This window comes from Chlorocebus sabaeus, chromosome 1, assembly GCF_047675955.1.
Source record: "Chlorocebus sabaeus isolate Y175 chromosome 1, mChlSab1.0.hap1, whole genome shotgun sequence".
Classification (NCBI taxonomy): Eukaryota; Metazoa; Chordata; class Mammalia; order Primates; family Cercopithecidae; genus Chlorocebus; species Chlorocebus sabaeus.
The window spans coordinates 121,772,883-121,786,080 of NC_132904.1; the positions used below are offsets into that span (position 1 = coordinate 121,772,883).

General features: G+C 55.6%; 1 protein-coding gene across 1 annotated transcript; it reads left to right on the forward strand.

The window, feature by feature from the left end:
* The first annotated feature begins 2,200 nt into the window (after window positions 1-2,200).
* Window positions 2,201-12,848, forward strand: VSIG10L2 (V-set and immunoglobulin domain containing 10 like 2). The gene is made up of 12 exons (XM_038004855.2): window positions 2,201-2,395; window positions 3,943-4,293; window positions 4,562-4,837; window positions 6,264-6,539; window positions 7,146-7,394; window positions 8,362-8,622; window positions 9,948-10,238; window positions 10,636-10,932; window positions 11,600-11,722; window positions 12,022-12,046; window positions 12,153-12,205; window positions 12,358-12,848. Exons 1-12 carry the CDS (start codon window positions 2,314-2,316, stop codon window positions 12,450-12,452), a joined length of 2,379 nt encoding a protein of 792 aa, XP_037860783.2. The 5' UTR covers window positions 2,201-2,313; the 3' UTR covers window positions 12,453-12,848.
* The last annotated feature ends 350 nt before the right edge of the window (window positions 12,849-13,198 follow it).

Consider the following 13,198-nt stretch of genomic DNA (forward strand, 5'->3'; position numbering starts at 1 on the left):
GTGTTCCTCTCAGGAAAACCATTAAATAAAGGAAGAAATTGAAGCTCAGAGAAGTTCTGTAAGATGCTGAGGTCACACAGTAATAAAGAGATCAAGTGTGTTCTCACTACTGAGCTTTCTTGTCTCTCAAAACAAGGAACCAGCTCACCTTGTCTCTCCCAGCTCCTCAGCTCCCGAGGCAGGAGGGACAAGAGCCCTGGGCCTGTTTTCCCATTCCAGACACATCTCTTCTCTTCCAGACACGGGCTGTGGCTCTGCCGTGGGGTTCCTGTTCTGGCAGAGCCAGGGCACAGGATGGGGGGTAGGCTTCACCTCTGCGATGGTCTATTTTGTGTGTCAACTTGGCTAGGTCACGGGGTACCCAGACATTTCAAACATCACTCTGGGTGTTTCGGGAGGGTGTTCTGGGGTGAGATGAACATTTGGATTGATAGAATCAGTAAAGAACATTGCCCTTGCCAGTGTGGGTGGGCCTCGTCCAATCAGGTGAGGGCCCGAATAGAACAAGAAGGCTGAGTAAGATGGAACTCCGCCTGCCTGACTGCCTGAACCGGAACCGCGGTCTTTTCCTGCCTTCAGACTCAAACTGAAACCTCAGCTCTCCCTGGATCTCAGGCCTGTGGATAGCAGATCTTGGGATCTGTCAGCCTCCATAATCACATGACCCGATTCCCTATGATAAATCCCTTTCTGTATATAATACAGGCTCTTGGTTCTTTTTCTCTGGAGACCCCTGACTAATATACCCTCCCTCCCTGACTCTCCCTTCGAGGGTCCCCTTCCTAAGGGGAAAGGGCAGGTTGAGGAGCCCCACCTGAGTTCTGTGTTCCTGATGCCCCAGTTGAGAAAAGGCTGGGGGGCTGATAACACAGGCAGCGTAGACTAACTCTGCATCAGCACAAGCTCTTGCTGCCGCCAGAGGATCCTTGAAAGCTCCCCTGATTCACACGGCTGGAACTCTCCTGTTCTCTCCAGAGACAGGGGCCAGCCACCCTGAGCTGGACAGTGCTGCCGGATCCCCACACTGTATTTCCATAGGAACCTCTAAGGGACTTCTGAGGAGATTCCCAGTTTGGGGAGTGGGGGAATTAAAATGAGTGGCCCGTATGGACTGGTCACCAGGGGCAGTCAAACCTGACTCTCAGGGACCACCTGCCATTCTGCCCCATAGCTGAGTTAGGAGGGAATGGGGACTCGAGACCCTGAGGAAGGCATGGAAGGGCCGAGTGAGGGTGGGATAGGGGTCTGTCCACACAGCCTCCGTCCATGCAGCCACTGTCCCAGGCAAGTGAGAAGCCAGAGTGCCACACAGAGAGTGCCACAGTGACATCTCTGGGGCCTGGAGGAGTCACCTGGAATTCAAGTCTGACAGCTCCTGTCTTGGCTGAGCCTTGGAGAACTTGAAACCAGACATCAGATCCCCCTTCTCACTGGGGTTCAGGAATCTCATCCTCCGTCTAACCCTGCCACCAGAGGATGGAAAAATCTGACCCCTTCTCGGGCTGTCATTCAGAGACAGCTAGACAACAGGATATCCTCGGAGAGCTAGAGAGAGGGAGAATTCAGAGAGTTCTGGACAGCAGGAATGCTGGGCTCCAGTCCAGCTCCGGGGTCCAGACTTGATATTTCAAATCTAGCCAGGAGCATGAATGGTGCACCTACTGCATGCTGTTCACCTGCGTGTGTGCATGAGCGCATACGTGGACAGGCATGAATGATATCAAACACATCTGGGTGCATGAATTATACCAAAGATTTGTAAAGTACATAAAAAATAAATGTACAACTTGAGGAACTGTAACTGTCACTCAACTCAACGAACAGCACATTTCCGCACCCCAAAAGCCCCCCGTGTGTTAATTTAAGTCTTGTCGTTTGATATTCATAATATACTCTTTACAACAAACAAGGTGTTATTATCCCAATCCCTGTGTTCGGGAGTCCTGTGTGGGGCAGGTGATTGGACCAGAAGAGTTTTGGGGTCTTTCTCAACTCTGTTCAGTGACTCTAATTTTACAATATCCTTCGAGTGAAAATGCAGGGAGCTCGTGGTCCTCTCCTCTGGGTCTGCCCCAGCCACGTCCTGCCCTCCCCAACTCTGCATTACGGATGGAGTGAATCATCTCGTAAATAATTCACGAGTCATCGAGGCACTGAGAGTAACAGGAGAGCAGGGGTAGAGGCATGGGCAGGGCTGAAGTTGGCAACCTGAGCCAGACCACCATCCTCCCAGGGCTGGGCTCTGCTCTGGGTAGAAGGGGCCTACAAGTCAGGCAGGAGCCTCAGGTGGGTGGCCACCAGGGAGATGGGGCCATGGTGGGTCAGAGGGCCCAGCACGACCCAGTCAGCCTCCTGCTGCTGATACGCCTCTGCCTTCTGCACCTGAGGGCCTCAGGTGAGTGATACTCAGATCCCCCCGGGGGTTCATTTCCCACTCCCATCCCACTATTCCTGCCTCTTTCTGAGGGATCCTCCTTTTGCACTTGTGTAGCCATTGCATGAAGTCCATTCAGTCATTCATCCGCTAGACATTTAACTAGCGTTCACTGAGTGACTACTATGTGCCATGTAAGTGATAGCACTCTGCTTTACCTTGAGAAGCTGGAGTTATCCTGAGAGCCACCGTGAGGTGGTAAGCTTAGGAGTGGCATAGTCAGATCTAGGTTTCAGAAAGTTGCCGGTTTTTGAGGGGGATTAGGGCAATCAGGAGATCATGGCCGTAATCCAGGTGAGAGATGCTGGCATCTCAGGCCAAAGCAATGTCCATGGGGTTGGAAGAAATTGGTTTCCAGGTTACGTATTTTTATTCTTTTTTTTTTTTTTTTTCTCTTTTTTTGAGACGGAATCTTGCTCTGTCACTTAGGTTGGAGTGCTGTGGTGTGATCTTGGCTCACTGCAACCTCTGCCTCCTGGGTTCAAGCGATTCTCCAGCCTCAGCCTCCCAAGTAGCTGGGATTACAGGTGTGTGCCACCGTGCCCAGCTAATTTTTGTATTTTTAGTAGAGCCGGGGTTTTGCTATGTTGGCCAGGCTGGTCTCAAACTCCTGACTTCAGGTGATCCGCCCACCTCAGCCTCCCAGAGTGCTGGGATTACAGGTGTGAGCCACTGAGCCCGGCCCCAGGCACTTATTTTCATGCAAATTTGCTGAGGCCCTCAGCACTTTATGGCATGAGGCCCACCCTGACCGCATGTGAGGGGACAGCGGGGAACATGGTACTTGGGCTTAGGCTGCGGTTGAGGGCTGGGCCCTGAGCCAAGAATACCTGTTGAGTGACTTACTCCACAGGAACTACTTAATGGCTGGTCCCTGACGGACTGAGAGCTCCATGAGAGCAGGGATGGGGGGTTCATTTGTCCTTGTGACCCCAGCACTCTATGCTTAGCTGAATGAACGCTGGATGGGCTGATGCGGGCGGTGTCCTCTTCCCCTTGCTGCAATGCGACTGGAACAGGGTGGGATGAGCCCAGGGATCCTCCTGGAATCCTTACACAGGGAACTCCAAACCCCAAGCTGCCAGCAGGGTCACCGTCGTCACAGGACTGATCATCAGCCTCATCTTGGGGAGCTTGTTACAAATGTGGATTCCTGGGCCCCAGCCCCTCACCACCACCGCGGGTGCCCGACCCCATAGTCTGGGGTGACGCCCACGAATCTGCCTTTTGAATAGTCTAGTGGCCCATGAGGAGTGGGGATCTCTGCTCCAGTCCATTCTCTGACTTCAGGCAACCCCTCCTTCAGTGCCTCCAAGCAGGACACCCGGAGGCTCCCGCAGAAACTGTCTCTTACCCACCAACTCCAGAAAAGCTTTTATGTGGTCTTCCTGAACCCTGCCTGGGCCACTCGGGACTGCAGAACCAAAAAGAGAGGCCCCAGGCAAGGCAGGGCGTGCAGGAGAGCCCAGAGCAGCCCAGAAGTCCTGCTATGCCCCTTCTCTCCTCAGGCCAGCCCCACCCGACTCCCGAGGCCCCTGCAGAGGAGGTGGTGTCTGTCCAGGGAGTGCGAGGTGGCTCCGTGGAGCTGGCCTGTGGCTCTGGGCCTGCCCCACTGCTGGTCCTCTGGAGCTTCACCCCGCTGGGCTCCCTGGTTCCCCGGCCTGTTGCTGTCACCGATGGAGCCATGTCCAAGGTGGAGGCCATCGCCTCGGCTCTGGGAGTCGTGAGTCTGAGGAACGGCAGCCTGGTGCTGGGGGAACTTCGAGAGGGTGCCCGTGGCCACTTCCTGTGCCAGGTTCTGCACATGGCTGGTGGCCAGCTCCACACTGCCTACTCCCACCTCACGCTGGCTGTGCTGGGTGAGGCCTGGCCCCGGCTGCAGCCGGTCCGCGGGCTGCTTTGGATGTCTCTGCATGTGTGCTGCCCATTCCCTGTGTGTGTGTGGGGGGGTCCAGGTTCTAAAGGGCGCCCCACTCCAGGGACTGAGGAAAGCCGGGGTGATGAGGACGGGATGGTCAGGGTGGGTGGGCAGGTAAGTCCCCAGCCAGCAGGGGTGGGGGTGCCGGACACAGCTGGGCATGTCCTGGGTCTGTAATAACACGGCGGGCCTCTCCCTCCTCTGGCCAGTGCCAGTGTCTAAGCCTCAAGTGCGACTGAGTAACCCGTCCCCTGTGGAGGGAGCCTCCGTGGTGGCCACGTGTGCAGTGCGGGAGGGCACAGAGCCTGTGACCTTTGCCTGGCAGCATCAGGCATCCCAAGGCCTTGGAGAGGCCCTGGTGGGGGTCACTGAGCCACTATTCCGGCTGGACCCTGTCAACCGGACGCACCTAGGCTGGTACATGTGCAGTGCTCGCAACTCCGTGAACAGGCTGAGCAGTGACGGGGCCTTCCTGGACGTCATTTGTGAGTCAGACTGTGGTGGGGGTGCTCTCAGGGCTCACACTCACCTCCCCATCCACACTCAGGTTCCACACCTCAGAACCCTCCACATTCCTCCTCTGCGGGAGTGTTCCGCCCTCTAAAAGCCTTCAGCAGGCAAGAGTCACGGGGTGCTGTGCCCCTGGGGTCCAGGGCAGCGCTAGTTCCGGGCTGTTAGCCTTTTTAAGGTCACAGACACCCTTTTCCAGGAAAACGTGCATACATTCATGCTTACAATCTCGCTCGCGATTTCACTGGCGGCCTGGAAAGTCTGCCTTTAGGTGGAGCCTGGAGGGCTCTCAGAAACCAGCGGGACCCTGAGAAGAGAGGGGGTGGGGCCACAGTGGGAGGAGAGGGCAGCAAGCCTGAAGTTAGAAATCAGGAGCCCTGGGGGAAAGATGAAGGCCGGGGTGGCCTAGAGCTCGCTGGCCCACACGGCAGCCACGCATGTATATCTTCAGTCACTTGAAATGGAGCCAATCCAAACTGAGCTGTGTTGTATGCATGGAAGGCACACTTGATTTTGAAGATTTATTCCAAAAGAAAGAATGTAAAATACCTCATCCGTAACTTTTATATTGATTATATATTGAAATAACATTCTGGATATATTTGGTTAAATAGTAAAACACCTGTTGGTGGTTTTTGTTTTTTGCTTGATTGGGTTTGGTCATTTTTACTTAAGATTTGGCTACTAGAAAATGTTAAAAAAAAAAAAAAAATCTGTGGCTGGCATCCGCCTATTGGACAGTGCTGGTCTTAGATGTTTTAAGGAGCAAGGACGAATAGCGTCCTATTGATTGGTCTTCACGGTGGCGGTTTGTGGAAATTGGGAACTGAGGACTGTTGAGGAGGCAGGTGAGCAGGAGAGTTCTTGAGAAAGAGGCAGGAGCAGACTGGAAGCAGGCAGAGAATTCAGAACTCCTTGGGAGTCAGGGAGAGCTTCGAAGATGGTGACCCCGAGCTTGGAACGCAGGAGACAGGGGAAGGTGGAGTCCAAGGAAGTGAAAGGAGGCGGCTGCTGGGATCGGGCTCAGGGCATCATCCCACTGTGGTATCTGACTCCTGCAGTCTACAGTGGCTACCTCTCTGCTTCCAAGAGCCCCTCAGTCTTAGGCGCATGGGGAGCACTGGTCTCCTTCCTCTCTTCTGCCCCACCTTGGCCCAACCCAGGAGTCCCTCGAGGAAGCGCCCACAGCCCAGGGCGCTCACCTCCACACATAAGCCCTGAGCACCCTGGACTTGCCCATGGTCCCTGGACTCTGAGCTCCAGGAGGGCCTAGCCTCAGGGTGGACACAGGCCGGAGCATACTACATGTCCCCAGGATTGATGCATACATTCAGAGATGAGCATGTGCATGAATGAAGGAATGACGTTGGGGAGGTGTAACTGGCCTTCCTTGCCCTCCAGATGGTCCTGACAAGCCTGTGATCACCGTGGAGCCACTGGGACTCGCTGAGGAGGGCTTCTGGGCCAGTGAGAGGGAAGAGGTGACCCTGAGTTGCCTGGCCGCCTCCAACCCGCCTAGTCACTACGTGTGGCTCCATGACCACACGCAAGTCCACACGGGGCCTACCTACATCATCGCCAGAGCAGGCCGTGTCCACACGGGTCTGTACACCTGCCTGGCCCACAACAGCTACCTGGACTCCCGCACCCAGACTACTGTCCAGCTCACCATCTACTGTGAGTGTGGGGTCGGGTGACGCCCAGACCTGGCCTGGGGACAACTCACGCTGGAGCCTTTGTGGGCCTGTTCTCAGGCAGACCCAGCTGCCCCGTGGAGAGGCATGCCAAAGTTGCCCTTGTTGAAGGGATGTCTCTGACCGAGTGGAGTTGGAGGGCAGGGAAAGAGGATAAGAAAACTATGGGGAGGGGAAGGGAAGCGGGGAAGCTACCGACACTACTAGCCTCCCACCACTAAGTGATTATTCCCATGGCCCTGCGGACCGAACTGAGGCACAGAGAAGGGCGATGGCAGTGAGGCAAGGTGTGCTGGCTCCTGGGTGCCCAGGGGCAAAGACGAGAATGGGAGATGGGGTCTTCCATGGGGCCTCTGGGATTCCTTGGGGACTCTAAACTCCTGTACACTTGGTAACCTCCCACCCCTCACCTGAGAGCTCAGCCTGTTCCTCACCAGCCCCTCAGAGAGACTCGATCTTTCCCCTGACCCACTTCTCCCTCCTCCTCTACCCATTGACACCCCTCGCCTCCGGACTCCCCTGCCTGGCCTGGGGCCTGCAGGGCACTGGCAGTGGAACCTGCCCCAGCCTCACTCACTTCCCCATCCAGATCCCCCTGAGGGACAGCCCTCCTGTGCAGTGCATCCCAGCCCCGGGGCTGTGACTCTGCTCTGCGCCTGGCCTGGGGGGCTTCCGCATGCCCAGCTGCAGTGGGAAGGACCCCAGGGACCTGGCCCTACTGCCCCCAGCAACGTCACCTGGAGTCATGCAGCCGCCCAGCTCTCCAGTGGCAGCGTCTTCACCTGCACTGGCTGGCACCCAGCCCTGGCACCGCCTGCCCTCTGCACAGTCACGCTCTGTGAGTGGACACAGGGACCCCAGGGCTCTGACATTCCAGGCAGAGTGTGGGTAGAGGTCAGGGGAGAGCCGGGGGGCCTGGGATCTGGGTGGCGCTCCAGACTGCAGGCTCCAAAACACGCCACGTAACAAGCAGGTGGGCGGCACTCAGCTGTCCGTCCCCATCTCCCATCTTTCCCATCCACACTGTGCTCTGTCCCCCTCACTTCGGCCTTGGAGCCCTGCCACCTCCCCACTGTCCCTGCCTGCAGGGTCAGCAGCTTCTCATTGCCCCTACACTGCGCCTCTACCGCTCTGACACATGCTGGGCTTGAGATTTGCCTTCAGCATTCTCTATGCCAAGTGTGCAGAGAGAACCCCCAGCCATCAGCCAAGACAGAGCTCAGAGGTCATCCTGGCCTCTTTTTTTTTTTTTTTTGAGAGGGAGTCTCGCTCTGCCACCCAGGCTGGAGTGCAGTGGCCGGATCTCAGCTCACTGCAAGCTCCGCCTCCCGGGTTCCCGCCATTCTCCTGCCTCAGCCTCCCGAGTAGCTGGGACTACAGGCGCCCGCCACCTCGCCCGGCTAGTTTTTTGTATTTTGTAGTAGACGGGGTTTCACCGTGTTAGCCAGGATGGTCTCGATCTCCTGACCTCGTGATCCCCCCGTCTCGGCCCCCCAAAGTGCTGGGATTACAGGCGTGAGCCACCACGCCCGGCCCATCCTGTCCTCTTTCTGGAAGCCCCAGAGAGTTTGTCTTTCTGTCTATATTCTAGCACACATTAAATCATAATAATTGTTTAATGTCTGTTCCCACCATTTCCCTGGCACATGATCAGCCATCAATAAATGATGAGTGTGTGAATGAGTGAGTGACAAAGTGATGAAGGAAGGAGGGAGTGAAGGAACAAATGAAGGAAAGGGGATAGGGCGGATGTGCCAAGCCCTTCCTCCTTCCACAGGGCCATGCTGAGCCATCATTCTTTCCAGGGGAGCCTCTCGGGAGGCCCACCTGCTGGAGCACAACCACAGTGGGGCACCAGTTCATCATGCTGAGCTGTGAGTGGCCTGGCGGCGAGCCCCCCGCCACGCTGAGCTGGCTTGACGAACAGCAGCAGCCCCTGGGCAGCAGCAGCTCCTCGACGGCCGTTCACCTCCTGCAGGCGCAGGAAGATCTGGCTGGCAGAGAGTTCACCTGCCGGGGCACTCACCTGCTCAGGACCCCTGACCCCCACTGCCACCTCCAGCTGGGTGAGTAGGGGCTAGCGAGTTTGTTCTGGGACTGGGACAGGAGGAGCAACCCTTTGGAACCAGAAGAAAGAGATCTTGGGGGGTGGCTGTGCTGGCATGGAAAGCGAGTCAATGAGGACGGAGAAGCTAGGAGGTAGGGAGGAGCTAAGCTCCCAGGGACTCAAGTTTTCTTTGATCCATAAAAATGAGGGGGTTAGGCTAGGTCAGAGTTGTATAATAAAAATATAATGTGAGCTATATATGTGATCTAAAATATTCTAGCAGCTACATTTAAAAAGGAGAAGAAACAAGTGAAACACTTTAGTTAACTCAATATATCCAATATGTTATCATTTCAACATGTAATCATAAAAATTATTAACTAGATATTTGACATCTTATCTTTAAAATCTGGTATATATACAATTACTGCACATCTCAATCTGGCCTGGCCACATTTCAAGTTCCCATATTGACGTGGCTGGTCACTACAATATTGGATAGCACTGATCTAGGTGACGTGGAAATGTCAATTGCATAGTCTTCATTTACATGGATTTGCGTGAGATGCCTGATTATACTGTTGATTTGCATTAATGTTTCCAAAGTCAGTTCTTTACCTCTCTTACTCTGGTTTTGGTCTGGTTCCTCCTTGTCTTCATCTGGCTCTGCCAGTCTATTTACTGCAACCAGGAAAAAAGAATTACATATCAAAGTAAAAAAAAAATGTAAGAAAAGCAAACAGAGAAGCTGTCACATACAACAGTTCTCACAGAATGGTTTACTTCTTGGTCTCCAAAGGCTTGGTAACTAGCATGTTCTCAGCGCTCTAGGGAGGCCTCAACCCCAAATATTTCCTTCCCTATTACTCAGTCTCAGGACCGGAAATTCCATCGTAGGAGATTCATTGACACCTGAGAGTCTGGGTCTTTAATAAGTCAGTCCATAAAATCTGAGCGCCTGCTATGGGCCCAGCGCTACGCCTGGAGCCAGCCAGGAGGTGGGGGCCACTAGTGGGAGGGAGGACAGGTGCTGGAAGGGGCTGTTCATGCAGAGACGAGTAAGGCAGGGCCCCTGCCTGCAGGAGCCGAGGCTAGGGTGGGGCAGGGAAGGAGCAGGGAGGAACACTGCTGATTTTATCCTATATCAGCAAGCCCTGGAGCACACTGCGACAGGAACTTGGCGTAGAATGAGAATGTGAAGAGAAAGCAGACTGGCCCCAGACAAGCCTCATTATCAACTCTGCAGCACTCCCGCTCCGTCTCCTCTCCATCCCTTCCAATGCTGGCCAGCACCTTGTCCCCAGGCCCTCCCACTAGCCAGCCTCTTCCTCTCTGTCCCCGCAGAAGCCCCACAGCTGGACGTGGCTGAGCCCCGCGTGTCAGTGTTGGAGGGGGGAGAGGCCTGGCTGGAGTGCTCACTCCGCGGGGGCACACCACCTGCCCAGCTCCTCTGGCTGGGGCCTCAACAACAGCAGGTGGACCATGGCACTTCAGGATTCATGCTGCACCCTGAGGGTGCCCAGCTGCGCCTGGGCATCTACGATGCTGACCCGGCACACCACAGGGGCATCTACCAATGCGTGGCCCGCAACGCTGTGGGTAACAGCAGTCGGAGCGTGCTGCTGGAGGTCCTGAGTGAGTGAGGGGTCGAGTGTGTGTGTGTGGTGAGGTGGGGGCTGGGAGACCAACAATCACAGAGTGCTTTAAGTGGAAAGGCACAAGGATTCCCCACTCCAAAATGTGAGCACTTGAGCTTCCTTGGGCATAGGCAGGACTCAAGAGCTAGATGGGCAACATGTGCGTGACTGGTACACTCGTGGCAGACAGAACGCCATGCAGGCAGCATTGCCTCCCTTTCACTTTATACACGAAAAAACTGATGGGACCAGACAGGGCTTCTCAGGTCCACAGACCCCAATCCAGTGCCTTTTCCACACAGCCAGGCTGCCTCTCGACAGGAGCAAATCTAGGGGCACAAGCTCACGTGGCTGTAGGTATACATGTGCCTCTTTGTGTCCCCACCCTCACCCAGGATATCCAGCTCCTCCCAACGTCACCATCAGCCGCCTGACCTACGGGAAGCACCGGAGAGAGGTGCAGCTTCAATGGGCCATCGCAGGCCCTGGGAACCTGACGGGCTTCCTGGTGCAGCGGAAGGCCAGTGCCCTGGGCCCAGGAGCTGGGGCGTGGGAGACGGCAGCTAGTGACATCGAGCCAGAGAGCCGAGGCCGGCGGCTGGGAGGCTTGGACCCCGGGGTCCTTTATGCCTTCCGCATCCTGGCTCTGAATCACCACACTGCAGGACATCCCTCTGAGGTGAAGATACCAGGTGCCAGCTAATGCCAGGGAGGGACCCACCTTTCCTCCAAAGCACTGGCCCCTGGTTCATCTTCCTCTTCACAGAGCATCCCCTCCTCTGTTCATTTGCTCCCGTCCTACTGAATCCTCCCGTCCCCAGCCCGTCCTCTTCTCCACTCTCCCCTCAGATAATCACCACGGCTCTTTCCCGTCCCTCCCTGGGGGGCTCAGGAGGCTCCAGGCTGAGGGTTAGGAACCCTAATTCATGTGATCAGAATAGAGAGGAAGGAAAAGGTGCCGGTGACTAAGAACAGGAGCCCACTCTGTGCCTCAGTCTCCCCTCCAGGGCTACAGGCAGGCTCTCGGCTTCCTGCTGCCCCCTCTCCATTCTGGGAATTCCTTATTTTATGGCATACTTCCCTTCAGCCCCAAGCCACCAAGATAACCAGACTTTTGCCTTCTGCACCAGAAACGGGATTTGGCAGGAGAGTCAAACCCCACAGCACTAGGCAGACAGAGCGCCGTGTGCCTTGGGAGAGACCTGATCTCTGGGTTCTCTGGGTCCCGCATGTCAGCTGCAGGGGGAACTGGATGAGCAGGGCACCGCTTCTCCAGAACCCTGGTGGTTCCCTACAAGCCACTGTGGCCCAAGTTCTGCAGTGGCTCAAAACCATGTAACCTGTGCTCTCCCCTCCTAGCGGACCCCCCCTTCAGTTCCTACCCAGCGGTGTTGGGTGCAGCAGGCACAGGAATGGTGGTGGCAACGGTGGCCTCTCTACTGGTGTTCCAGTATGCTGCCCGGCACCCAGAGACTTTCCCCTGTGAGTGGGAATGGGAAAGGAAGGGCTGCTTGACCCCACAGGGTGGCCAGACCCTGAGCTATCCAAAAGAGATGCAGCAGTGCCGGGGGAGAAGAATCTAGGCTCTTCCTTAATTCTGACCCTCTCCCCAGTGCTAGATGTTGCCATTCAGGGCTCAAACCCCCAACCCAGGCACCTGGGGCCATCCCCTTCCGGGTTGCTGAGGCCCTAGTACAGACCCATTGGGAAGGAGAGGGCCGTTCTCCTGGGATCTCTGCTGGGCTGGCCAAGTCATGTTCCTTTTCTCTTCCTTCCTACAGGCCTTGGTCAACTGCTTGTTCCCATGTGAGTGTGGAACCCATCATCCTGGGGGCTAGGGCTTTCCCCCAGCTGGAAAGGAAAGTGAGGGAAGCGAGTTGCCACTAACTTTCCTCTCCCACTTCACTCTCAGGGAGCAAAGGCAGCAACAGAGGGGCTCCAGAGCAGATGCTGAGGTGCAGTCAGGTAAGCACGACTGTATCCAGAAAAAGACGACTCGTATGCAAGGAGACCAGTGCTGGGTGCTGAGGGTGACGCTTGGTCTCTCTTGAGCTCTAGGAACATCTGGACACTCCCAAAGCATCTCTCTGTTCTTTGCCCACATACGCTTTTCCTAGGCCTTGAAACACCAACCACCACCCCAGGTTTGGATCCTGCACAAGAAACCAGTGCTCCAGTGAATGTCACCATCACAGTGACTGCAACACCATGAGGTCCAAAGAGGAAGATGCAAACAGGCATAGGGAAGGCGGGTGGGATTTGGGAAGAGCGCTTCTGTCAGACTTTGGTCGTAAAACCAACGTAGCTAAGACACCAACTACCACTTTCACTTAACACCCAGTCTTTCCAGCTGGTGTAAGGCCCTAAGTGACATGGTTACAAGAGAAGCCCTGGCCCAGCGTGTGGAAGACAGAGGTGGCAGGACGAGGAGGAGGACCCACAATTGGGAGAGAAGGATCACTGGGTGTCTGAGGGCAAGTGACAGCCATGGTACTGGGAACCGTCTGTGGTGCTACAGAAGTATGAGCAAGCTAGCTGCTTCCAGAACAAAGTCTGGATGGAGCAATTCCTAAATAAATCAGAGCTGATGTCCACGCCAACAGAGGGCTATTTCCATTGCAACTCCCGCAGAGAGAGGCTGATGGCTGGGTCCCAGGTGTGGCCAGTGGGGACAAACAAGGTGTGTAGGTGTGTGTTCCTTCGCTCAACCGTAGCTTAAGAACATCACTGACGCTGCAGTGCCCCGACTCCAGGAGTCCCAGCCCACAAGACACAGAGCGGAGGTACTGCAAATGTAGCTTCCCGCCCCCAGGCTGGGGCAGCTGGCCCACAGAACACGGGGGCCGTTCCAGAGTCACAATGTCAGCTGCCAGCATGACTCACTAGCTCCAAGTGTGTGTGTGTGTGTGTTTGTGTGTGTGTCTGCAATCTGGGTGAAAACACAAATGAATGCCTGTT